At 34.4% G+C, this 27,808-nt stretch overlaps 2 protein-coding genes across 3 annotated transcripts in view; one reads left to right on the forward strand and one right to left on the reverse strand.

Moving 5' to 3' along the window:
* Positions 1–14,630, forward strand: part of LOC125072942 (ABC transporter G family member 23-like) — a 66,046-nt gene extending 51,416 nt beyond the window's left edge. The window contains exons 5-16 of the mRNA XM_047683577.1: positions 412–502; positions 3,989–4,130; positions 5,335–5,435; positions 5,879–5,979; positions 8,862–8,983; positions 9,556–9,680; positions 10,539–10,713; positions 11,246–11,349; positions 11,707–11,789; positions 12,160–12,313; positions 12,862–13,060; positions 13,867–14,630. Coding sequence (XP_047539533.1) covers positions 412–502; positions 3,989–4,130; positions 5,335–5,435; positions 5,879–5,979; positions 8,862–8,983; positions 9,556–9,680; positions 10,539–10,713; positions 11,246–11,349; positions 11,707–11,789; positions 12,160–12,313; positions 12,862–13,060; positions 13,867–14,081 — 1,612 coding nt within the window. The 3' untranslated portion in view covers positions 14,082–14,630. The remainder of the gene's footprint in view (positions 1–411; positions 503–3,988; positions 4,131–5,334; positions 5,436–5,878; positions 5,980–8,861; positions 8,984–9,555; positions 9,681–10,538; positions 10,714–11,245; positions 11,350–11,706; positions 11,790–12,159; positions 12,314–12,861; positions 13,061–13,866) is intronic.
* A 646-nt stretch (positions 14,631–15,276) lies between these two features.
* On the reverse strand, positions 15,277–26,649 carry LOC125072943 (facilitated trehalose transporter Tret1-like). 2 transcript variants are annotated; one of them, XM_047683579.1, is made up of 8 exons: positions 26,442–26,649; positions 21,128–21,283; positions 20,143–20,345; positions 19,154–19,340; positions 17,811–18,196; positions 17,178–17,292; positions 16,598–16,919; positions 15,277–15,712 (listed from the first exon to the last, which is right to left on the reverse strand). In XM_047683579.1, exons 1-7 carry the CDS (start codon positions 26,494–26,496, stop codon positions 16,603–16,605), a joined length of 1,419 nt encoding a protein of 472 aa, XP_047539535.1. In that variant the 5' UTR covers positions 26,497–26,649; the 3' UTR covers positions 15,277–15,712; positions 16,598–16,602. The 2 variants fall into 2 exon arrangements, with proteins under 2 accessions (XP_047539535.1, XP_047539534.1); XM_047683578.1 differs by having other exon boundaries at positions 15,277–16,919.
* Between the last annotated feature and the right edge of the window lie 1,159 nt (positions 26,650–27,808).

Consider the following 27,808-nt stretch of genomic DNA (forward strand, 5'->3'; position numbering starts at 1 on the left):
AATACTCTATGTCCTATTTGACTACTAAGTACTATCCCATGACCTGAAAATTGTTGGTCTGGTGGGTAGATTATAATGCTGCAATTTCTAGGGTTCTGAAGTCAGACCCCACGATTGACCTGTAAAAAATTATTAGATGTTGCTCTCAAAAATCTTCAGTATCAACCTAAAGTTTGGAATTTGGCAGTGTTGCTACTCCCGTACGTTTGCACACACACTTGCCACACAGCCTTGGACGAAATTTTAAGGTTAGGTAACTAAACCTCTGATGCCATTGGACTGATTAAAGTATAATTTTAAAAATCCTTATCAAAACATTATTATCGATTTCTATGAACTCTCATTTTTGACCCTTACCTTGATCTATATATTTCCGTTACTTCAAAACTTATCCTGGATGTTTTTTTCCAGAATCTGGGAGTACCTGGCTGGACTGGCCAGGGGAGGTACAACAGTCATAATCACGACGCACTACATCGACGAAACGAAACAGGCGCATAAGGTATGGTGTTAATAATAATAAATCCTTTATTTAATTAGTGATAATATTCTTATGATCTGTATAAAGGCCATTAATAAGCAGCATTGTTGTGTACTATAAATATTACTAAACGAGGTATAAGGTTATAAAAGATAAAATCAAGTTCAAACTAATTTAATTGTCATCAGTTGTTGTATAATTTTCATTACTGGACCAAACGTTTAAATTGGCTTCTGATTCATCACTTTTAAGCCTTTTTTCTGCCGGTCCATCACCGGGGACTTTCGTCTGTAATATTATAACATAAGATTCGTTTTTGTAGCAGTCATTTGTTTTTCGTTACAAGTGCTATAATGATCAGTTCTTATCACAGTCATGTAATGCTGAATTGAATTGTTACAATACAGGCGAATTTTTCCGGTAAAAGACCACCCTAAAAATATAGACAATATTATAAAAAAACTTTTATTTACTAAATTATCTAAAGGCCACGGCTCGGGAATATCGGCGTTACGGGTCTGCCTTAAGGTTGCCTAAATTTTTCATCTTAGTAATATATAATTCTTCTGTAAGTGAAGTCTTCCTAAAAGTCTGTAACGATTCTTGAGTGTGTTTGAGTCCCTAATTGGTGCAAATTGGTTCCGGTAAAAATGTCCTGGAATCCAATCATAGGACCAGAACTATATTCGGGTTTGGATTTTTTTCACCAAAGTATATCATCGTATCTAGCTCGTACCTTTTAGTTTTAGTGCCTTAAAGCTAATATCAAAAATCTCAATATTTTGTTTGAGTTAACTTTTAAACCTTACAATATTGATAAACTTTCATTCTAAGCTCGTCGTATCCAATCATAAATAAATTATCCCATAATAAAAAAAAATGAATAAAGACAAAATATCTCGCTTATTAAATAAAATTACAATGTTTATTTATCTTTATTGCATTATATGATGGCAGTTCATTCAATAATTAATATTCTATGACCTACCTAAGTCATTGTTACAACTGATCGCTTAGCGTGTTAAGAGATAATTTAAGATCTGGCAACACCGACCTTGGGAATTTATCAGTTATTTTCCTACTTACCCATGTCCATGTCTTACAAAATAGCTCTCATTCAAATGCAATAATAGATCGAATTGTATGCATTTCATCATCCTGTTGCTTATTTCGTACAAAAATGTATCTATCTCTTTCTAATGTCAGATCGGCAATGTTAATTTAATCTTAACTGGTAATATAAATCCCAAAGTTAGTGTATTCATTATTTACGCTTTCACGTTTAAATTATAAAACTGATCGTGATTTTTTTAATACGCATTGTCAGTGATACGGTATAGCACATATAGCCTATTCCAATGGAAGTAGGAAATAAGATAAACAAACCTTAGATTTACGTATTCCATGCGATTTGCTAATATCTCAGCTATATTGTGCACTACTAAGATTTTATATACATCATTATTTATAATAGGACACTGTTACACTTAACTACTTATTTCCACTTTAATTTTACTTCCAAAATTCCGATAAGAGTTTCGTTCAGAACGCTATTTTTTCGCAAATTAAGAGTGAATATCATAGATTAATCAAGCACTCGAACAATGATATCGCGTCAATTTGCTGTCAAATATTGTTTATTTGGCTTTGTTTCTGTTATAGTTGGAATAGAGTATAGGGTCAAACACGACCTCCTCCCCTCCCCCTCTCAAAACACACACGTACGTAGTATACTAATAAAACTTTTATTAATGTATATGCCTACCATTATTGCAATTACTAAACCATTACATTTAGGTTTGAATCCTAACAATACGTATATATCAAGACCGTTCAAAACTGAACTTTTGGTTTAGAATATGTTTTCCACTGAGAAGAGCCAATAATCCATTGCAACATTAGCGAATTGACGTACTTGATAGACCAATTGGCTTCATAAAAAGTACTAGGAAAGGGTTACTAATTAAAGCTTGTACCGGACCTGCGCTAAGAAAAGAATTCCTGAGCGTCAGAGCTATCTTATGACGATGTTGACGGTCGCGTAGATGTGACTGTTGCTTATAAAAATAATTACGTCTTTGTGTGCGGATTATTTTATTTCTGCATTCATCATTATATCAGTAATGTCACATATAAATGTATATAATAAATCATGTTAATTGATCAGTTAACATGAAAATTCAAATGTGTAAATTACTTGTAATATATAAAATAACGACCTAATGTGTTTCTCTGATTATATTGTTAACAAACCGTGCCCCGCGGTTTCACACACGTTAACTTATGTATACGAAGAACAAGAATTATCCGATACTCCATATACATATATAATTGATTTATATAATATGTATGTATATCTTCGTATAATATATTTTTATTTTATTAATATTTGAGTAATAAGGTCTTTTGAATCTAATGCAACTTAGTACATACAGACTATTTAGTTTATATATATATATTATACAAATATATACAATAACATATCGTGATGACTATAATGTATCTCTGTATAATATAATGATTACACAGTGCAAAGACACAAGCAGAAAATAATAATATGTAATGTGCGGATTAAAAAATTTAAAGCTTATTTAAAAAAAAAAGATTAATAAGGCATATTACTCAATACAAGATTATATTTTAAAGATAAAAATCGTGCACTTAGTATTTACTATTTCTAAAAATGACAATACTTTCAATAGCTTACAACCTTTAATCCCCCTTTTCAACCCTTTACAGCACTTTTTTTCCAAATAAAAAGTAGCCTATGTCCCTTCTCAGGCTCTAGACTATGCGTGTACCAAATTTCATTTAAATCGGTTCAGTAATCTTGGCGTGAAAGCGAGACAGACAGACAGAGTTACTTTCGCATTTATAATATTAGTATGGATTGGTTTCAAAGCAGGATATACAAAAAGTTAATTGTAACTTTATTGATAATAATATGTAATTAAAATGGTGAAAGAGAGTAACGACATAGTTTCCAGCCGGTTGTTCTCGGTAGAATCTACTTTCCGTACCGGTAGCTTTGTAAAATGAAGATACAAACGTGAATAAAGAATATTTTGATTTTGATTACTTTCAGTTATATTTAAAAAAAAGTTTAAATGCCGTTATGACACAGAAAAAAATTAGCTACGATTCTTGAGGTTTCACATCAACTTTAGGAAATCCATAGACGATTGAAGAAACTTTATACGATAGAAAAATATAGCAAAAATCTATCTTTTTTTCAGTATCTGTATTAAGAATAAGAATAATTCATTGAAAAATATCATAATGCTCAAAATCTATTAAGCCAGCTATTTAAGTAATCATTATTACTTGTTTATTAAAAAAAAAAAAACTTATATCATGAGCTCAAATTGAGCTATTCGAGAGGACCCAGATGCCGTTCAGTAGTTTGTTGACATGACATCAATGTGATACAAAATTTTAAAGATTTATTTCCACTAATTATTTCGAATAATAATTACAAATGTATTTAAATCATGTTTTCTTTTATAGATCGGTCTACTCCGAGACGGTCAGCTGTTAGACGAAGATTCCCCAAATGAAATCCTTCGTAAATACGACTGTGATACGCTCGAGGACGCTTTCTTCAAGATGGCGCTCAGACAACACGAAATCTCACACAGACGGAGATCGAGTGAGTGACTTTAGTTTTTTATTCAATGCTCGACTGACTGATTTAACATCGCACGAGCATTGTCTATGTAAATAAATAGTAGAGTTTAAAGAAAACTTAAAGGAGTATTAAAAATTTAAACAAAATTTGCCTGTAAACTATATAATTGGCTTCGCCATTAAAATCTTAGGTAAAAAATCGCAACATTTTAAAATTCGGTTATTATTATTTATAATAATAATTCATTTTTCAATTAAAAATAGGTACTATTTAAACGTTCACTCCCACGTACTTCTGACTTTTCAAAGTCAGGACATGACTTTGACAAGTTGAAAAAAGAAAAAAATACATATAATACAAAAATTCCTAAAGATTCAAGCGTTATCCGATAATGTTAAAACTTTTTCTGAACACTGAAAATAATAGACGCTTGTACAATGTTACATCGGTCGGTAGGGGCGCGAATAACAGGCAGTAACTTCTACAAATATCGATTATAAAAATCCTTATCATCAATAGATCATTGTTAAGTTATTGTTACGAACGGGTCCTTTTGGTTGAAGTCTCTTTGGATAGTGGTTAGGGTCTCTTTAGCTGGATTACCTCTTTTTAGAAATTTTATTTAAAAAAATTGAATTACGCATTCCATCGTTCCATCGACTGTTATTTATGTTATATTTTTTGTTTCTCATCACTAGCCTGTCTGTCGAAAAGATCAATCTAACTTGAACAGGGTAGTTTAACAGTGGGCTAGTTTGAAGCGTAACTGTCACGCATTGCATTGCATGCATTGCATTAGCAGCCCGTAAATGTCCCACTGCTGGGATAAAGGCCTCCTCTCCCTTTGAGGAGAAGGTTTGGAGCATATTCCACCACGCTGCTCCAATGCGGGTTGGCGGAATACACATGTGGCAGAATTTCGTTGAAATTAGACACATGCAGCTGGTTTCCTCACGATGTTTTCCTTCACCGCCGAGCACGAGATGAATTATAAACACAAATTAAGCACATTTCAGTGGTGCCTGCCTGGGTTTGAACCCGAAATCATCGGTTAAGATGCACGCGTTCTAGCCACTGGGCCATCTCGGCTCACTGTCACGCACGCCTGAATAAATAAGTTCGTTTATTTTAGTTCCTCTGTAGTGCAACATTCTATCTAGATATGAATATAATCTAGGTTCCGTAACTTAAGTTAGATTTGTTTTTATGTTGAAGTTTATTTCAGCTCTCACGACTTCGCCCGACGTGATACCAGAGAGCAGTATAGTGAATGATAGCCGTTATCAGTCCAGAGAAGATTTTAATGTAGTAACTAGCAGTACAGATGTAAGTATTTGAAATTATATTTGATTATATATTTAAAAAAAAAAACATTCTAAGACGCTCTTAAAAGCAGACTTTAGATATAAATTATACCGACAAGAACACATATAGATATAGTATTTGATTGTGTAGTTAATAGGGCTTATCTATAAATGCTTCATCAATGTAAATGAATAAATTTAAATCTTATGTTAAAAACTACAGGCAAAGTTAAATTTATTGAACATTAATGTACGTGTGTTCGAAAACATGATAAACATTAATGATTTATTAGTAAATATTACAACTTTAAAATCGTAATGAGTCGTTTTTATTATCCTCCGAATCCTCTTAACGAAATAAACTAAATGATTAATAATTTAAAAAAAAAACTCCATTTTTTTTAATGTTATATCAAGACAAGAAGTTTTTATATTGATGTCGGAATTTTAATTTTTTTTTTTCAGATATTAACTAGCCAAGAACAAGAACACAAAAAGAACATGTCAAAAGGTCGATATAAAGCCGTTTTAATTAAATGTATACAACAGTTTTCAAGGCATCCAGGGTAAGATCGCATTACTTATCTTAAATATATATATTTTTTTAATTCTTACGTAGATAATCATTAGAATTGTTTACTCAGCCCTCCCAGTAGAGGCGAAGAGATGAGGTGTAATTTTTAGTAAATCTTTACAAATTTGAGATTCGACTTTAAGAGCATTTAAAATCGCCATTAAAGGCACATATATATATACTCAAAAGATTGCTTTTCCTTGGAGACTTATACTTCTCTACCGTTCAGTTTGTAAGTATTTATACAAAGGTCGAATTTTGGTTTTGATAATTATTATCGCAAACATCTTAGTGGTTATCGATGTTGAACAAAATCTTTATAAATTCCAAATTTTCTATTAAATTTTTATAGTTATTTTTAGACGTGTTTTGGAACTATAATCTGAACAATCACAAAAAAGATTTACAATAGTATAATTCATCGGATAATGGGAGGGGGCATAGAGCGTGCACGTTTGCGCACACACTTGTGCACTATGTCCTGGGTAGTGCGAGGGACTGCGTAGTGCGTAGGCTGGTCTCCCTTAGGATTGACGGACTTTTGTAACTATATATATATACATATATATGTATATTAATCTCATACCAAATCACAACAACAGATAATTTACGAAACTATATTTATAGTCAATAGTATCAAGATACTCAAGGTGCGGTATAATTGATTTTATTTTATTTTATCAGCCCATACATTGTCCTTTAAGATATTATTCGGTTACGTTTATATTGTAGTCACGTATTTTTGTATAGACAAACATTCTTGTCCGCTAACCAATATGGCGTGTAACGTGACAATCCAATTTGTTATATACGTGAACGGAAAGACTTCCTAACATTAAAGGTTAACTAAACAAAGTTCCTGTCTTTGTTCGTTTCTTCCTTAGTGGTGGCAATTTAATTAATTACTTAGTGTGATCTTTAAAAATATTGGAGCGCAATTTATACAAGGAAAGGAGACCAAATAAGCAGTTGTTTTTTTTAAGGTGGCAATTAGATTTTTAAACTTGCAACACTTACTTCTCTTATAGTTTATTATGTATCTATTTTTGATAAATTATATATTAATATTTCAAATGAGTTTTTGATAATCAACCCATTTTAGTGCGAATTTTCACCATTCATAAACTTGATACGCCGTTATAAAAATCATATCAATCAACCAAGTATTTTTAGAAAAACTTACATTTAAGCAATCTTTAGCACGACTGAATTTAATTATTTCTGTAATCTTATCGGCATTGTAACATTAAAACTTCAGATTATAATTGGCAGAGTATTGGCAAATCGTGAATGCCATTTACTCCTTTTACAATAGCCTTTAAAAATCCCATTTTTGTACACATATATTGAATGTTTGTATATAATATCGATTTTGAATGCTTAAGAAAAATGATGCCTAGATAGGCATTGATGCTCACGAGGAGCCATAAAATAAATAATGTATTATACAAACTTATTAACCGAGAAGCTATCTAGAAACCGGCTGTCTTGGTATGGGCATGTTATGCGGAGCAATGAAGACCTTGCTGTGAGAAAGGTTTTGAGAATGGATGTGGATGGATATAGAGGTAGGGGACGACCCAAGAAACGATGGATGGATTGTGTGAAAGACGATATGGTTAGAAAGAATGTCACTTGTGAGATGACGTCCGACAGAGAAGTATGGAAGAAGAAGCCATGAAGCGCTGACCCCAAGTAAAATTGGGATAAGGGTAGGAGAATGATGATGACAAACTTATTTCTATAGGATTTATAGGTCTGGCGGCCCTGGTTTAAATAAACTTATCGTTTTAAGTTTGTAAAAGAAGCAATTGTGATGATCATGATTTGTTAGCTTGCTATATTTCACACTACACTTAGTGTTGTAATTGATAGTTATTAATTTTTATATTATTTTCTGTAACGTTAAAACACTTCACCCTATTCCAATCGAATGAGTAAAGATAAACATGAGCCGAGATGGCCCAGTTGGAACGCGTGCATCTTGACCGATGATTGCGGGTTCAAGCCGAGGCGAGCACCACAGCTTAATTTGTGTTTATATTTATCTTGTACTCGACGGTGAAGGAAAACATTGTGAGGAAACCCGCATGTTTCTAATTTCAAAGAAATTCTGCCACATTTATCCACCAACCTGCAGGTAGCAAATAAACTCCAAACTTTCTCCTAAAAAGGGAGAGTAGGCCCAGCAGTAGGAAATATACAGGCTGTTACTTTAGACAAACATTATATTTACATATTACATGCAATTTGCTAATAGCTTTGCTACAGATAGTTTTTAATGAATATCGTTATTTATCATACAACACTACTCCACTGAACCTAGACATCATGACATCCAATTTAAGTCCAAAGTTCCGAACATCTTCGACGACATGCAAAACGGCTTTATTTCGCGAAACGTTGAATATCATTATCCGAGATCTCGACCAGCGATATCGTGTCTATTCAATGTCAAAGTTTTTTGTTTTTCTTCACTCCTCTTGTGATCGGAATACACTATACGTGATAACACCATTATGTTTTATCGACCTTAGATTTCTCATTAAGAGATATTTATGGCGGGTTGGCTGTGTTCGCGTGTTTTCTCAAAGGCATTGTGAGCTTAATATTCGTCAGTTACTTAAAAAAAAACAGTACAGAAGTGTTTGGTCTTTTATTAATAGAATCTATTGAAAAAATCCTAAATAAATATTAGTGATATTTGACCAATTATTTGTTAAAAATTTTACAATAATGTGTGTGATTTTAACTCTGTTTTTACCCATAAATTGTGAGTTTATTCCAAGCTTAATTTAAGTGGCAATTGTAATAAGCTCTCTTAGCAGAAGGTGTCTATGCCGATTTTTAAACTGCTACGTATTTCCTTTTCAGGGGTCTAATTTTCGCCGTGTTTTTCCCAATCATACAAGTGGTGGCGTTCTTCCTCGCGGTGGGTCACGACCCTATAGACCTACATTTAGCTGTTGTCAACGATGAAGCTGCATTCTCATCAAGTACTTTATTTTTTATAACATTTATTTACACAATGATCTTTGTATATAATTATTCATATGTTTGCTTAATTGGCGGTGGGGTTTGTGCAAGCCCTTCTGGACTCACACTCTTCATGTATTCTACTACCAAGTGCCAGACAGCAAGGTTTTCCTGTTAAATTCCATTTCTGCTTCTCTGGGTTAAAATACTCCGGGATTTCATAGTCGTGGTTTAGAAATATCTATTTTTACTTTATCGGAATTAAGTGCTTCCTAACTCCTGAGAATATCTTGACAGAATATCTAACACTTTGCTATTCCACGACAATGGTACCCGAAACCTAGTTTATACACGGTAGATCCACGATCAAGTTTGAATATCAATAATACTTTATCAAAAGTTCCTGCGTGATTCTTCTTATCATTAATATCTCCAGTAGATTTACGATTAATCTCAAATAGTCCATTAAGAAAGGTCAGTAAGAACACTTAAATATACTAAGAGGCAGGGAAATATACCCAAAGACATAACTAGTATATGTACACAATGACTTAAGTTTCCATTTCTTTTATTTTCTTAATATTATTTGCAGTTGGATTAGACATTTGTAAGTACGGAAACATGACGACTGTGACGCAGAGGGAAGACGAATCGTGCGATCAATACATGCTAAGTTGCTGGTTCCTTGAAGAATTGGAAAAACGAAAATTGTATTCTGTAAGTTTTTATATATTTACTATATAAATACTTACATATATTCAGTCATTGTCTTTACAATTGAAATAATCTAGTTGCAATATAAATTAAAAATGTTAATGTAAACACTTGATTAAATAGTGGACCTAGATAAGAACCTTGAAGGATACGTAAGTCATGAAATGTTAATATTATTTATAATATTTAATTATTTATAATATTTTAAATAATTATGTATTGTATGAGTGACTGTACCATGTACTGATGTGAACTATAAAAGGCAGATAATTTCGAAATTATTCTTAGGTGATAAATATTATTAAATGCCTCACCAAATTCAATGTACCGAAATTATAAACTTAAAATTCTTATTTTTAAAATTACCGGTTGTATTAACTGTTGCTTTAATATAGTCCATCCTGTAACTTTATGTAAGGAAAAAAATAATGATTTTGTGAGAAAACGTGATATTCATGGTATTGGTACTAGGAAAAAACATAAACATTACTCTAGTAACTTGACTGCATAGAGTCAGTAACTCTTTTGTGGGGCAATGGTAACGGTTACGATATCCCCATCCCAGAAAGCGTTCAAAATGCCTCTGTTGATAAACAAAAAAAAAAAAATTTAAGTATGCCTGGGTGCGAAAGGATATTATACAATAAGTGAGTTCATGGTTGATAGCACACGTTCGACATAGAACAATCGTCTCCTGGTATTTCTTTTTGATATTGAATAAATAATAACAATAAAAAAATTTACCCGCTGAGTTTCCTACGCCGGTTCTTCTCAGGTCGTATTTACTTGAGGAATGTGATTTGATTTGTATTTTAAGCAGTCTAGTCTCCCTTGCAATGAGTAACGAACAAATTGTCCCAGACGACATACAAGTCGGTGGAGGAGGCGAAGTACGCGGTGACGAAGCGGCAGCTGTACGGCGCGCTGCGCTTCCCGCGGAACTTCAGCGCCGCGCTGGCCGTGCGCGTCGCCGACGGACGCGCGCCCGACAGCGTCGTGGACGACAGCACCGTCGCCGTGTGGCTCGACATGAGCGGTCTGCGGCCCCACATTACAGCGCCTTACTTAACCGACTAATCTCTCAGTGATATACACGCAAGCCCCCTCCCCCCCTTACTTTGTACACACAGAAATTTCCATCGAATGTTCTTTTATCGGTTTCTTTATATGTATCTAGTTGGCAATACGCAAATTCTAGTGTACATTCGTTTTTCGTTTTAGATATCACGTGTCTAGGACTAAATTAGACTAGATTGAGGTACAAAAGTAAGAGATCTGTCGTGGCAGACCTGGTTGGAACGACGTTGCTTTCGCTATTTATCATGAAATAATATCCTTATTAAAAATTCCATATATAAAACAAAACACAAAACCGTATATAAAAGAAAAAGACAGAGAGAAACAGAAAGAGAGGGAAAGATTCTATAGAAAGAGCATAACACTTTTTCTTTACGTGACGATTTCTGCCAGATCTCTCTACTGTAAGCCGCGTAAAAGAACTTCGTTCCATAAATATGAAACTACTAAGGAGTTAAATATCTAAAGTATTTTTTTCATATAAATTCCAGATCACCAGATTTCGAACTTTGTGAAGATGCAGATCCACAAAGCGTACGAATCATTTGCGAGACGTTCAATGCGAGCCTGTGGGAAGAATGAGGAACTCGTCCAAGTAAGGAAACTGGGACTAACTCTGTATAGTATAAAATAAACTAGCTTGGATTTAGTTTGTTTTGATTTAGAATAGATTTTATTGTGGTTTTCATCAATAGACTGAGTGATTTAAGAGGAAAGTTTTTATGTACAATAGAGAGAGTAGAGAATATTAACTTTCCTAGCTGTAAAAAATACAGGATTTTTTCATTTTATGTTTGTTCTTCGATCTTTGTCAATAGAACTATATTGAATTGAATTTGCATTCAGTAAAATATATTGACCCGTGCGAAGCCGGGGCGGGTAGATAGTCCAAAATAAACATGTCGAAGCCAAATTTACCTAAATTAATTTTGTTTGGTCTGTTATTTTGCAGATTCCTGTAAGGTTCGAAGAGCCGGTTTTCGGCACAATGGACTCCGAGATCGTCGCGTACATGGCTCCCGGCGTTATGGTCACGTAAGCGCATTTAACAACTAACTCAATAAATGCTGTTTAATTGTATAGGATCACAGTTACAATTCAGACGAGGACTTATAATTTTATAAACAACCCTGACTTCGATATCCAACAATCATAATCTTTTAGCTAGAGTAGGATTATTGTTGTTTTTGTTATATTTATATTTTTGACTCGACCCTTCATTAGAGCGCTATAAAATCTAGTCGACACTCCTTTCCAACACGTATAAATAAACAGGATGGCTTACAATGCGCCGCCAAGTGATAGTTATGTAAACACCGGTAGCGGTGTACCACACCGCACCGGAGCGTATACCGTGTCGCTGGCGCTGCCAATGAACGGAGGAATAAGAGTGGGCACCCCGCAGCATAATCTACTTCCTGGCGGCCATCGTGACGTCGACGCTGATGATCTCGGACCGGCTGGAGGGCGTGTGGGAGCGCAGCGCCGTGGCGGGCGTGCGGCCGCACGAGATGCTGCACGTGCACATCCTGCTGCAGGCCAGCGTCATCCTCGTGCAGGTACCGTTAGCTCGCCGTTAGCAGCTCGCCACTCCCCTCGGGATGTTCTTGCCAAAGTAGGGGCACTCACTGCTGCGTCACAGTATATTTGCAACAGTGCTATGTATTTTCCCAGTAACATTGATAGAATCATTGATGATCATTATATGTACACGAGGCGTCCGGATGAACTTATAACGCCAAGTTTCTGACTCCGCAAAGCCAATAAATCCTTCTTGGGGCAACGTATCCGTTTCTATAATAAAATTCCGCAGTTATTTTTAACTTTTCCCATTCATAAATTCAAATCGTTTGTTAAAAAAAAAACAATAAATACGCCATATTATTCAACACAAGGTTATATGGACAGTAAGAAAACGTGGAACTAATACTTGTTTCCAGGCAGGATGTATTATATATACTTGTATTTAAGTAATATACCTTTGGACTCATGGAAGTGCTGCCCGTTCTTAGATACTCAGATAAAAAAAAATATATCTACTGTTATGTGATTTTTGAAACCTTCGTGGAATAGTTTTCGTCTCATGACTACGGTCATCTCATTACAGACGTTCGAGATGATGTTGATTGCGTTCGTGGGATACCAGCTGCCCTCGCGTGGGTCGCTGTGGGCGTGCGGCTTGCTGCTGTTCCTGCAGGGTCTGGGTGGGATGTGCTACGGCTTCCTGCTCTCCGTGCTCTGCTCGAGCTACACCGTCTCCTTCTTCATCGCCACCGGTAGCTTCTACCCCATGATCCTGCTCTGTGGTGAGACACTCTCGTATTGTTGGTTTTATTTATTTATTAAATAAGTATTTAAATCAGTGATTTGATCACAATCTATAGTCAATAGAAGGGCGAACGCGTGCATTAACGATGATTGCGGGTTCAAACCCAGACAAGACAAGCACCAATTAGTTTTCATGTGCTTAATTTGTGATTGTAATTCATCTCGTTCTCGGCGGTGAAGTAAACGTCGTGAGGAAACCTACATATGTCTAATTTCAATAAAATTCTACCACATACATATCTACTAACCCGTATTGTAGGGTAACTTCCTGTAGGGCTTTAGGGCAAAGGAGAACGTTTACAAACTGTTAATTTAAATAAAATTTGTCATTAGGTTATTGCATTTTATGAAATGATGCTAAGCCGTTGGGATAAGTTCAGGACCTTTTAACGTTTTAACAATGTTACCACTATTGTCTTTGGACTAGGTCAAATCCTAACATATTCCCAGGAGACTGTTAACTATGATACATTTGTATTTATGTCAAAAGGCGAATTTATTCTTTTTGACATACTTGTTTTTATTCCACTACAAAAAACTACGCTACCAAAAACAATCTTTATTAATATTATAAATACGAAAATAACTCTGACTGTCTGTATGTTGCTCTTTCACGGCCAAACCACTAAACCTAATTTAAACTTGAACTCCAAGAAAAGACGTAGTCTACTTTTTATGTAAATACTGAATACCTGACGACCAACTCCTAAAACGCGAGTGAAGCCGCGGCCAACAACTAGTAAGACTATGAATTCTAAAAAGTTTTTATTGCGTTTGTCCACAGGAATTCTCTGGCCTCTCGAAGGCATGCCGAACTATCTCCGATTGTTCTCACTCGGCCTTCCCTTCACCCTTCCTTCCAAGTCCCTCCGAGACCTAATGGAGAAGGGTTCCTCTATCACCAACCCTGACGTTTACAGCGGATTCCTCATCACCGTGGCGTGGATCATCGGCACTCTAACATTATGCTTTATAAGGTTAAAATATAGAAAAACGTAGTCCCTTAGGTACGGTTCAATATTCTTGTGCTTAACGCATCACAAATTCCAAATTATAAATATCTTCAAGACATAGAATCTTGTACTATATGTATGTACAGCTAAAATTATTTAATTAAAGACCACCGTTGCTAAAACAATTTAAAAAGTACATAGAAATCGTGACATATATTTCTAATTTGCTACCTAATGTACATATAAGTTTATTAAGTCTATTAAAAAATATTTTCTAGAAGTCCAGCTGTTTATGAAGTTACTTTTGACGATTGTGATGATTCGCTAGTTTCGGTCGAGTGGCCACTAGATGGCGTGAGCACCAAGTTTCGCTTCTCGGTGATGTTTAGGTTAAGCGAGCTCCGCTCCGAGCTCTCTCGGGTAGCTGTATATAGCTTACGTTAGCTTTATGTGGTATCATAGCATTAATACGGTTAAGTACGCGTAGTTTCTAAGTTATAGGTTTTAATATCCGAAGCAATGTGATTTTTATCAAGTGTAAGTACACTTATTGTATTTTATACGTGCATTTTGTAAAATAAAGATGCTCTTTGTACAATTTGTTTTATTTTTTATTTTAGTTGCAAATAATATTAATATATTTTATATTAAATATCTCTATCTATATGCTCTATGTGCACGCACATCGTCTTCACTGCGCGCCAACTTGTCCATATCCTTTCCCGCGCTTCGCGATTTATGTCACTCGAGATGACATTTACATAAATACACAGATAATATATGTTCATATAAAATCGAATACTAATTAATATGTTATTGTTGATCTGTGTATGCTACACTATGTATATAAACATATAAGACTTTGATTTGACAATATCCTTTAATTGTTTCAATCACATAAGCAGACAAACAGACAGGACACGCAGAACACTTTTATAAACTGTTTACAATTTTTTTTCCAATTAAAAAATAATAATAATAACAACATTTTTTTATTAACATTACAATGAATATTTCATACGATTATAATATATTTTTACAACATAGTCCAATATATGATTGTAGTAATATTATGTTATTTCGTTGTAAAGTTTGATTAACCTTACAAATATATATAGAACGGAATTTAAACAAGAATCAATTGAGATTATTAAGACATATTTTAATAAATAATTTATATACATTTTGATTTCTTATATAACGTGATTTTTAACAACAAATAAAAGTCATATAAGTTTTTCTTATCTTACACTGTTTTTATTAAACGTAGTTGTCAAATTATATTACATTGTATGGTAATGGCATTTCGAGGAGCACCGTATAGGTAAACAATATCGAAATCAACGAATTTAAACACCTGTGTGCATAAAAAATATGATAATTCGTTTAGTTATTAATTTAGATTGCAGGAACATCAACGTATCTACGTATATATTTCATTGAAGGTGACACGCTTCGTACCACTCCGTCCCGTCGCCGGTGCTCAGAGTTCGTTGTACATGTGTGCGTGTATCTCCTGTATGGCAAAACGAACTACACGTGTGTTTGATTTAGCCTTACCAGTAAAAGCGTTTACAATAACAAAAACGCATCATTTTATTCTAATGTCTCACTTTTCGTACCACTTTGTCCTGTCACCTGTTGTTGGATCTTGTTGCATATGTGTGCGTGTATAATCTGTATGACGAAACGAACTATATACATATGTGTTTGATTTAGACTTACCAGTAAAAGTGTTTACAATAACAAAAACGCATTAATTTTATTTAATGTCTCACTTTCCGTACCCCTTAGTTCTATCATCAGTTATGGAAACTGGTCTAGTCTTGTCATTGTATTTAATCTATTCGATGCTTTTTGAAGATCGAATGCTTCTAAAGCCTCGTATTCACTATCGGATAAATGTCCCGCGACACGTGCCGCTCGACATGTCAGGCGACGTTGGGCGATATTGACTGACTTCCTGTCTGCTTTTGATGTCTGCTATATTACGCTATGATTATTTTTGCAATATATTTTCCATAATGTTTCAGAAATGTATGTCCTATAAATCGTATTGCTTATTTTTATTCCACAGTTATTGCCGGTTACGCATAAACAGTCATTGGAACGTTCATCGAATTCATCCAGTTCCTTAAAGCAACAATTTCTTAACAGACGTCTTTTCTCTGATACTTTTGTCTCTCAACTGATATGATGTCACGACAAGTCGCGTATCCGTCGCATTACCCGGTGTGATATGCGATTTCTGGCGAAAATGAGCGACCGAGTCCCAGGGCGATTGTCTCCTAGTGATTACGAGGCTTACATTCAAATACACCATGTGCACTTTAATTTAGAATACCAAATACGTTTCATCAAAAATCTACTCGTAATCTAACTTTTATCAATACCTGTTATAAATCAAACTGGAGACAACTGATGAATTATGTACGACTTCACAACGAAAGAAATGTTTTAATAAGGACGCTTTTGAATCACGCCTTGTAGATAATATCACCATTGTAAGCAATCCTAAATTTAAAAATCACTTTTCTGAAGAAATCGACACAGCTTACTTACAAAATTCATATTCGTTCCTTTACGTTGTTATCTGCTATTTTAGTTTTCTCTGTCTTCCCCCCTAAAGCCTCTTGAATTTCACTAAACGTCTTGCCTTTAGTTTCAGGTAAGAAAATAGCTATTAGGATTCCCACTAACACACACATAGCACTAAAGAACCAATACGTTGGTGCTGGTCCAACGGCTAAAGTCATTTGTGCAAAATACTTGGTTGTTATAAATATGAATAATGATGATGATGTTATACTGATGGAGACACCCAAGGCCCGACTCGGACCCTCGAAAATTTCTGCTATTACCAGCCACAACAGCGAACCGATTCCTGTTAAAAAAAAACGCTTCAATTAAAAATATCAGACGCTAAAATAATATTTGAAGCAAGTCAAATTTTTAGTATGACATCAATTGCCAAATGGTCATAGCTTCTCATCCAAATTTTTAAAAGTAAGAGATGGATATAGAAATTTATTCAAAAGGTATCGTAATAAAAAAATCTCCCACCAAATGGTTGGATTAATTGATTCCGTCTTTCATTGGTTTAATGACTCTAGAGTTAAATTTAAACAAAATGTTTACTCACCGGCGCAGTAGCAGAATATCACAATTATCAGAGATATAATTGGTAAATAGTTCATAAAGCCGGTTATCACATAGCCCTCGGTTCCACTTATTTTGAAGAAGGTTCCAAGTCCTAGCTGAAAAATATATAACCATCAAAACCAAATTAATGCACTTAAGATTATTTTATTTAAGAGAACATTGAAAAACCAGGTCCAAAAAGTAAAATTCAAATGAATGAACGTAATAGTAGTTTCGTAAATTTATTACGGACAATTCAAGAGCTATTAATATTTGCTGTTAGCGAAAAGTTCTTGGTGGTTTGACTTTGTGCCTGTCTGTGTAGGTACAGCCCACTCATTATATTATTTTATATTGACAAAAAGAAATACTTTTTGTATTTCGCATTGAATGATTAGTTAACCAGTTTAACTACAGGCACGAGAGATATACTCGTAACATCTTAGCTCCCAAGACTGATGACGCATTGACGTTGTCAATATTTCTTACAAAGCTAATGTCTGCGTGACCACTTACCGTAAGGTCCGCCTAACTATCCTTGGAAAAGTTACTTTATTATGTTTTATCTGTGTGTTTATTCAATTATAATTTAGAGTGATGATTATGTAATTACCGTTTAACATAACTTACTTACCATGCCAAGGAACATTCCAGATAGAGACGTCATTAAGATAGTCCTCCTACCGAATTTACTCATAATTAACGTTGTGCAGAAACTCGCCAACACTTGAATCACGCCAATAATAACAGACGCGATTTCAGGCTTTACGCTAGTTTTCGTAGATTCTAAAACTGTTTGCAGATAAAATGACACAGCATTGAACCCTACCAGCTGTGCTCCACCAACTAACAAAAATCCTAGAGAAATAGATTTTAAGAACATCCGATTTTTTAATAAAGCAATCTTATCAACTTTGTTTTCATTTTTCTTAGATATTTCATATTCTTCTATTTCTTGGTTTGCGAGTAATTCTGTTCCTCTTAATTGAGTTAGAACTTTAATTGCTTCTCCTGTGCGACCTGAAAATGTAACAGCCTGTAAAAGTAATGTCATACTTCTACTCGTTTTTTAATTGATTTAAAAAAGGAGGTAATTAAGGATTTTATTAGGTAGGTTCCACACACTCATCAGATATTCTACCGCCAAACAACAGTACTCAGTATTGTTGGGTTCCGGTTTTAAAGGTCAGTGAGCCAGTGTAACTACAGGTACAAGGAACATAAAATCTTAGTACCCAAGATTGGTGGCGCATTAGTGATGTAAAGAATTATTAATATTGACAAATACATATTTACAAACAGACATACCTACAGACAAAAATTAAAAAAAAACCGTTATAGTGGTATATGTACTGTGTGTACATACATTTGCATTTAGTAAAAAGCGATTATTTTAATATTACAAACAGACACTCCAATTTTATTATATGTATAGATAATGCTCAATTCTGTTCTGTAAGATATTGCGTAGTCATTCATATATAGGTATTTTGGGTTTTCTACAAACGAAATCATCAACCGCTATGACTTTTAGTAGGCATGCAGCGAGCCTAGCCCGCCACTTCATTTTCTCATCGTTATCGTTAAACATATATACACTACTTAATTTTATAACGTTATCAATAAATAAAGTTATTTACATTGCTTACTAAAACCTTACATTAGACTACATTAAATAATTTTACATATTTAAATGAAAACCCAATGAAATTGTTTTTTTTTGGTCATTGTGAAATCATTTTAACATCACAATTACTCGCAAGTTTACAACTGTTTAATTTTACAGTTTCTAAATGTTTTCTTTATATATGACGGGAGTCTTAAAAAAATTCGAATAGTGTTTTTTTTTCACCATGTTCATAGTCATATTGACTTGGACTAAGTTATCGTTCCAATTTAATTTGAGTTTGGAATGTTTACCTCTAAATATATTTTCGTAATTAACTAATTTCTGAATGAGATATGGCTGAATAGTACCTTTAGAATAGAGATAAAAGGGTGTATCCGGTAAGAAGAGTAAAGGCATCGTCGTCACCGCTATCACTGACGCCATCACTATGCTGAAGTTTATGTAGGACAGGAAAGGTCCAACTGATAAAGTTATCACGATTCCTAATGACGAGAATACTTGAAGAAACGTGCCCAAAGCGCCGCGGTGGTCTTTCTAGAAAAATAAATCATAACTTATTTAAGCTATTTTTTTTTAAGCCTTTGATTATTTATATATCAAAATTGATTGCAAAGCTGAGTACGCGTCGATAAAAATAGTGGCCAACAGTTGGTCACTAAGTACACATCATCATAATCATCCTCCTACCCTTATCCCAATTTTACTTGGGGTCGGCGCAGCATGTCTTCTATTTTCCATACTTCTCTGTCGGTCGTCACCTCACAAGTAACATTATTTTTAACCATATCGTCTTTCACACAATCCATCCATCGTTTCTTGGATCGTCCCCTACCTCTATATCCAGCCACATCACATGGTCCTCATTCCTCTGCATAACATGCCCATACCAAGATAGCCGGTTTCCAGATAGCTTCTCGGTTACCGGTGCCACTTTCAAACTTCCTCTTACGTACTCATTTCTTACTCTATCCATTTGCGTAGCACCACACATTCCTCTCAGCATTCTCATCTCCGCCACATGCAATTGTCTTTCAGTAATCCCTTTTATAGCCCAAGAAAAAGTAAAAGTTACACACACTTAATAATATTGTATGACGTTTGGTGAGTGTCAAGCGCGCCTGTCACGCATATCAAGATACTAGAATTGTATCGTTTGATTTAGTTCTTCTATCGTACAAAAACCTATCCAGATAATAATCTGAGATTTAAAAACAATGTGTAACAATCTTAGTAACTCGTTCAAACTTGGTATCTTAATTTAGATTTATACAGAGAGAATCATTTATTACCCCAACCGTATAATCAAAGCATTAAAGCAAAAAATAAGCATACTCACAGATGCAATCTCTGATGCGTAAACAGGAACAATAATAAACACAAATGAATCTATGACGGCCATCACAGCTCTGCTGAATATGAATATCCACAGCTTATTAGCAAATATCAGAAGAAGGGCCATACAGAGCTTGGACAGCGATGTCAGCAAGAGGCAGTACTTTCTACCAATTAGATCTAGCAGCATTCCTCCGAAGATATTAGCTAAAAATTGATTAAAGAGGTTTGGTTGGTATGATTATATTACAGTTTTTACATTAACAGCCTGTAAATTTCCCACTGCTAGGCTAAAGCCTTCTCTCCCTTTGAGGAGAAGGTGTGGAGCATATTCGACCACGCTGCTCCAATGCGGGTTAGTGGAAAACACATGTGGCAGAATTTCGTTGAAATTAGCCACATACAGGTTTCCTCACGATGTTTTCCTTTACCGCCGAGCATGAGATGAATTATAAACACAAATTAAGCACATGAAAATCAGTGATGCCTGCCTGGTTTGAACCCGCAATCATCGGTTAAGATGCACGCGTTCTAACCACTGGGCCATCTCGGCTCTTTTTTTCATTTTCGGCTGTTTATATAATTTTATTTAAATAAACTAACTAACTATTGTAGTGTACCTTAAACTACAAAGCCTTCACTGACTGGGCATAAAATAAAGAAAGTTGCCTAGATGGCCAGCTGGCTAGAACGTGCAACTTAACCGATGATTGTGGATTCATCCTCAGGAACGCACCACTGAATTTTCATGTACTTAATTTGTTTTTACAACTCATTTCATGCTCGTAGTGAAGGAACGTCGTAAGAAAACCTGCGTGTATCTAATTTCAATGAAATTCTGCAATTAAATAAGCTCCAAACCTTCCCCTCAAACTGAGAGGGGGGTAAGCCCAGAAGTGGGGCATTTGCAGACTGGGACTATATTTAGATCTTATATATAAAAAGAGCTCGAAGCAGGAAAGTGAAAAAAACTAATACTCAATCCTTACTAATCATGGCGAATAAATAGCCACCAGCAACAACCCAGGAGCCCTCTTCTTCTGTGATAGGTGCCGGTAATGGTGTCTCAGTGACATTCCTTAACTTCACAAGAACCGGTGACGGCCAGGCGAGACTCATACCAGTTGTCAAAACAGCCAAATTCACTGAAAAAAAAAAAATGTGGTAGGATAATGAGCTCCTTGACCAAGTGTCTAAAAAACCACACATAGCGATATGTGTCACAAGTGTGTATGCATTGCCTATTTCTCGGCAATATTCATTACGATGAAAAAAGGTTGAATCACACTCTCGATTAAGTGAGACGAGGTGTCGTGCGAACAAAGCTCGGTTGATTTTTGCTCCATTCGGTATTTGTTGCTATTAACCGATATATTTAAACATTATGTCTCATTATAAACACTAAGTTTTCCTAGCTCTCTTTTAGCTCCTACAAATATTTCTTCGTGGCATGATCGCGAGTGTATACAGAATTCAAGGCCGGACCGTAAGTTTATGGGGCCCTGGACTACTACTCAAGGGCCCACCTAAGACATATCTGAACATAAACTTGATTTAAATTAATTGTATGGGTTTGATTAATTGCAGGACTCGCAGGGCTGCAAACCATACGATCTGTTTAATTAAATAAAGTTATGGATTTTTGACTTTGACTTGACTTAGCTGGGGGCCCCTTGAATCCACGGGGCCCTGGGCCAAAAAAGCAAGCGGTAGATCCGGCCCTCTCGCTACTTTATTAATTAGTCCCGATTAAACTATTTCAATATAATGATGTCCAAAGGATTATGTTTTAAAGTGACTAAAACATTTTTCATAATCTTATTATTTGTTTTAATATTTATATTTATAATAAAATGTTGTCATAGAAGATTAGATATATGCAACGCATTGTTACAGATAACTCGCGGCTTATCTTCTGAGCATAGAAACGATAATAATCTTTAGACACCGTAAACATATAAACCATATTATTGCACATAAAATAGATAACGCAGTAATTGAAGATTACTTATTATAATAATTATTTATTGCTAGCTGTTCCATGCGTTTTTAAACTTAAAACGTGAATATTCTACACCTGAAAGTCGTTGCGTGTTATCATTAATATTCTATAACATTCATTAATAAATAGAATTTATTTTTTAATCGAACTGGGCGTCAATTCGACTCGCGTAACACTAACTGTTTCTGTTCAGCCGTTTAACTATTCTCCTAACACAACAATACAGTTGCGGTTCAGTCGAATTTGGATCGAAATATAATCGGGATCCTATCGCAAAGTAGAATTTGTTTTTGTGAGAATTTGTCCAAATTGGATCTGAATATAATCGAAGAACATATCATAATTGTTATACCTTAATAGGTAAAGAGTTCCCGATGTGGATACTGTGATAAATGCATTCGTATAAATAAATAAACTCGTCAACTTTATCTAATATATAAAGTTGACGAGTTCATAAGATCAGCATATTTAGTAAGCTATCGTAGCTCAAGACCAAATCGTATGTGGACAAGGTCTTAGCCCATTCTGGGGCCCTAGTTTTTTTTTTTTTTCGAAATGATAAGTGCTCTTGGCCCTAATGGCCTCTACAGCGTCACCGGGTGGGATAGGCGAGCTAAACTACTCAAGCCTGGTGTTGAGAGCCCACTTAAGGGCTCAGAATACGCGCGTCCTAAGGGCGCCTCCTGTGAGGCCGAACCTCAGCTTAGGACGCCGTCGTCGACTCGAGGGAGGAATGACGTGTGCATTCAACGTCGCACGCCTAGGCGTCGAAGAGACGGTAAGAATGAGGGACCTCGACCCCGCCGGCGGGGTCGGTGTGTGTTGTGTGTACCTGTATATATAGAGTTGTCGGCAGTGAGTCTGTCGACGGGATCGTGTAGGACGTGCTTAGGACGCCTACGGATCGGATAGGGTGGGGCCCTAGGAATCGTGAGTGACGTCTATTAACGAAAGAAATATCTGGTATTACTAGTACCTTACAATATTATTAAGATTATCAACTCGTCAAAACTGAGATTAACATATCCAAAATAGTTTTTTTTTATCCCTAACTTTGAGACCTTCAAAGAACAGACCTCAGGTCTCAAAGTAAATTAAGTTTTATAACGCGAAAGTTTAACCGAGAGGCCTACATCGCCCACTCATTACGCCGCCATGTTAGTTCGTTTTCTGAATACTAAACAATAAATTTTGCGATAAACATTGCGAAACAACAGACAAAACGACCAAATTATAAACTCTTTTTTTTAATTATTAATTAATTATATATCGAATATATATCATTTTTATGAATTTGTATTATATAATAAAAAAATAAATAGTACATCAAACACGAATCGACCTTAAGATTTGTCCTTTAAAGCCCTCATAGCCTCCGTTTCTTCTTGCAATATCATGCAGTGCCTTGAACATAGCAATTTATTGTACTTATACATGAATTTATCTGTATACAACATCTTAAAAGCTATGTTTCTATTGAATCGAATAATTATACGAATGTTTAATCTGTTAATTAAACTTATAACTACCTTTATTGCTTCGCCATAAACAAATATGTGGAAGCGGACAAATATATTTATCAACAGTAAATACTTACAAGTGTTAATATTTCAAAACGACTAAAGGTCAGCTATAAAGAAACGCCATGACATTATTAGCTAAATATATCTATAGAGTTCTGTTATAAACTCGAAACTGAAGAAGCCGGTCTGGGTAGGTTAGGTTAGCTTAATTTTGTTGTGTGTCTGGTTTCAGGTGAGTGACTGCAGGCACTAAACATCTTAACTTCCAAGGTTAGTGGCGCATTGGTTTGTTGTATGGAATGGTTGATATTTTTTACAGCGCATATAATAATGACTTACCATCAGGTGGCCGTCCGCCTAACTGTTACATAAAAAATCTAGCCGCAGAACTGGATCGCGAAATGTTAGAAAGTGATACGCAATACTGACTATTATAATAAGAACATTTAAAGCATTCACGCATCAAAATTGCGTATAACTGTTAATTGATATGTAACATTTCACGAATGAGATACGAAGTGAGTGCCTACTAGAAGTAGTTCTAGTTTTGTAAATTGATGCTCGATAACATACTCGTAGTGTAGCGCATCCGCTGAAATAATTTAAGGAATACTCAGTGAGTAATCCTTATTACTCAAATATCAATACAGTAGTGTTGTTTTTGGTTCACAATAGTTAAATATTGATTGAGATAGCTTAGTGAATAGAACACATTGTTTATAATAGTTTATTTTATTTTCATTACATTTAAATACAAACTAAGCGCATGAAAACTCCTGTGTTTCTGATTTTTCTGCTCGAGTGCTCAGTCTTGGCGGTGCTTGCTCGGGTTTGAACTCTAATGGGCTTGGGTAACACGGTCCCGTATCCTAATCATTATTTATAAAATTAGGGAATTTGTAATAAATGAGACATTACGACACTGGTGTTCATCGTACCATCACGAACGAAACGACCGCTGCATAATTTTATATAAAAATTCTATGATATAACAAAATCAGACGGCACGTCCGTGGAAAAATTATAATACATAAAATCAGAGCACATCTAGTACTTGACGAGATTGGTCTCCACTGAGAACCGTATCATCACCACACAATGGAATAATTCAATTGTAACCATTGTCCCACTATCCACATCCGCTGTAAATTCGTCACTAGCTATGGAATTTATCTCATGTATATTTGTTACAATAATTCAGGTATCGGCAAACAGAAAGACAATATTTCCTATACTAATATTATAAATGCGAAAATAACTGTATGTCTGTCGCCACTGGGTCCAATTTAATGAAATTTAGTATAAAGTATTAATGAACTCCAAGGAAGGACATAGACAATTTTATGATTAAAACCTAACGACCGACCAATAAAACGTTAGCGTAACCGCGGGTGACAATTGCCGATCAATATATCAATATAATAACCTTAGATAGGTTTATCAAATTCAGGTTTAGGTTTACATAAATTTATTCTCAAAAAGACATAAGTTGCTTACATCAGAATACAAATATGTATATGGGAATATAAATTTCGTGTTCGTCTTAAAACAGCTACTCATTCAACGCATTATTTTATTATTGTTATTTTTTTCAAATTCTTGTGTAATATCCGAAATAAAAATCTATTCAAAACCACAACCGACTCCAACAAAAAAATATGCTTATTATAATTTTATTAAGGTAGTTTATTAAGGCTATTTCTTTTCTTGTTATTGTACCTAATACCAAATAATAGTCTAAATAAACTAAATAATCTAATATTCGCAATTGAAACTATCCGAGTGGTCAAGGTCGGATCTTATTCTCTTCCGAACACACATCGGGATGTACCTACGTACTTACGTCATTCTATTATAAAACTTCATTACGGTTGTAAAAAAATATATATAGACCTTCAAATACTTATCTAAATAACAAAATGTCGTTGACTAAACAAGTTAGTTGGAGGGAATAAATTAAATTTTACAAATACTCTCAAAACTGAAAGGAGAAGTAACTACCAAACATAGCATAGCATCTTCGGTTAAACTAAACTAAAACTTAGACTTTTTTAAAAATTCAAAGTTCTTCGTACAAACTAGGTTTTTTGTTTGAGTTTATATGTTACAAAAATATATCAATATTCATAATATTGGAAGCAAGACAACCAAACATAAATTATTTCTGTCTGACAGCGATGATAAAATAACAAATAAAAATAATACTAAAAACTGTGGAAAATTAAAAGATCATCAAAATAAACATAATCTGACAGAATTCGATTGACAAGTTGAAAAAAAGGAAAAAATCTTGCTGTGAGATATGCTCACAGCAAGATTTTTTCCCACGTATTTGGGAGTAATTTTAGAATTGGCAACTATAATGTGACGTATATCAGGGAACTGTGACTGCTTACAAAAAAAAAAAAACATAAATCCAAATTAAAAACCAAAATTAATCCCCTTTTTTGTTTTTTGACATGACTTTGATAGTTTAGTCGCAGATCAAATGTTTTAATCCGTGCTACCTTCTGAGATATTATTTTATCGGCCCGATCATGGGTTTCATATCAGGATGAGCCAACTATTAGACCAACGAGATAATTTAAGATAGCAGATTACTATAACAAACGTATGGTATACTATATTAAGAAATTCATAATGTTATCTCTCTTTTCATAATATTTTTTTTAATTATAAAATAAAACTTGTGGCAGTTTTTTTTTTTAATTAAATCCTTTAGAAAAACATTTACTACCTATATTATTATTTTTTTTAAATAAACAAAAAGTGTAATACCTATTACAACCACAGCATACTGCCTAATTAACGATGGTGAAATATTGAGCTTCATTTTAAATTACTTTATAACACTTAACACAGACTATATTATTTCATCCAATAAAAATAAATTTTAAATTCACTTATTTCACGTATTATTCATAATTTGAACTGCAATTCTATTTTTAAAACTTTAAATCACATCATTATGTTCCACTTGTTTATTTTTAAATAAAATACTCGCGATCAAGACGCCGCGATCGTCACTTCATCAGCCACAATGTCATTCACAGAGAACACGCAATACGAATGGCAAAACCATGATTATCACAAGGTGGTTTAACTTTCACTAAAGGTATGTTCACATTTGGGCAAAATATTTTTATTAAACCGGCTTACAATACACCAAGAATAAAAAGGCATTTATTTATTTTACAAGTCGTACGGGTTTTCTAAACATTCGTTTTGAACTTAGAATGCGACTCGGACTTCTCTGATTAAGTAATATTTTAATCTTGTCATCATTTTGTTTTTATTGAAACCAGACAATGGAAACATTATCTTGATAGCTTTATCTTGCATCCTATCTCCGATACCTAATCCATGCATTTAATTTTAGATATTCTTATATTAAAGATTATATGCACTATAATAATAATCTTCTATATCTCTCAAACTGTTAAAAAAATTAATGCCATAAATTTATAATAATACTTGGACAATAAACGATTCATTGTTGGTAATATTACATACATATATGTATGGTCATTACCATAGGACACATGGGGCACTTGCCCAGGCCCCCATTCTGAGAGGGCCCCGCAGAACCAACAATTTACCAAATTAAACCAAAAAAGATATAGCAAAAGGAAAATTCGTGGATGCCCAAAGGCCCCAGCATAGTTTGAGACGGCTCTATGTATGGTTTGTTTTTGCCAGCCTCACGCAAAAACTATAATTCCATTTGCATAGAACTTTATTTAAGTGTTTTTAGTTTATAATTCCAGGTCGACAATAGGATAATATTGAATGTAAATGTTGTATCTTTTTTGAGATATGGCTTAATATTAACATAGTATTAGTACTTTAGTATTTGGAAGTCCTTATCTGTCATCATTCTATAAGGAAAAGGGGGAACATAATGGCAATTGCAGTTTCGTTTCGTCATAACGTGAATCATGTTTAAATTTTGATATTAATTACTAAGTAGTAATCAATATCAAAATGATAATTTTTTTAAACGTTTCATAAAGATAAATTAACATTTAACACTTAGCAATTCGAACTTTCTTTAAAAAAACAAAAGCGATATATTTAAATAAATGCATAAATAATTCGTGACGCGTGAGGTACGATGCAATGGCAAAGAACGGGAGCAACTGAAA

This window comes from Vanessa atalanta, chromosome 23 (assembly GCF_905147765.1).
Source record: "Vanessa atalanta chromosome 23, ilVanAtal1.2, whole genome shotgun sequence".
In the NCBI taxonomy this organism is placed as follows: Eukaryota; Metazoa; Arthropoda; class Insecta; order Lepidoptera; family Nymphalidae; genus Vanessa; species Vanessa atalanta.

Coding starts and splice junctions, on each gene's coding strand:
- LOC125072943 (XM_047683579.1), bottom strand. CDS start 26,496: ATGAAGCTCAATATTTCACCATCGTTAATTAGGCAGTATGCTGTGGTT. Junction 21,284..26,441: donor GTATGCTGTGGTTGTAATAG/GTATTACACTTT, acceptor TTTTTTTTTCAG/TGAATTTGGCTGTTTTGACA. Junction 19,341..20,142: donor ACGCATCAGAGATTGCATCT/GTGAGTATGCTT, acceptor TTATTTTTCTAG/AAAGACCACCGCGGCGCTTT.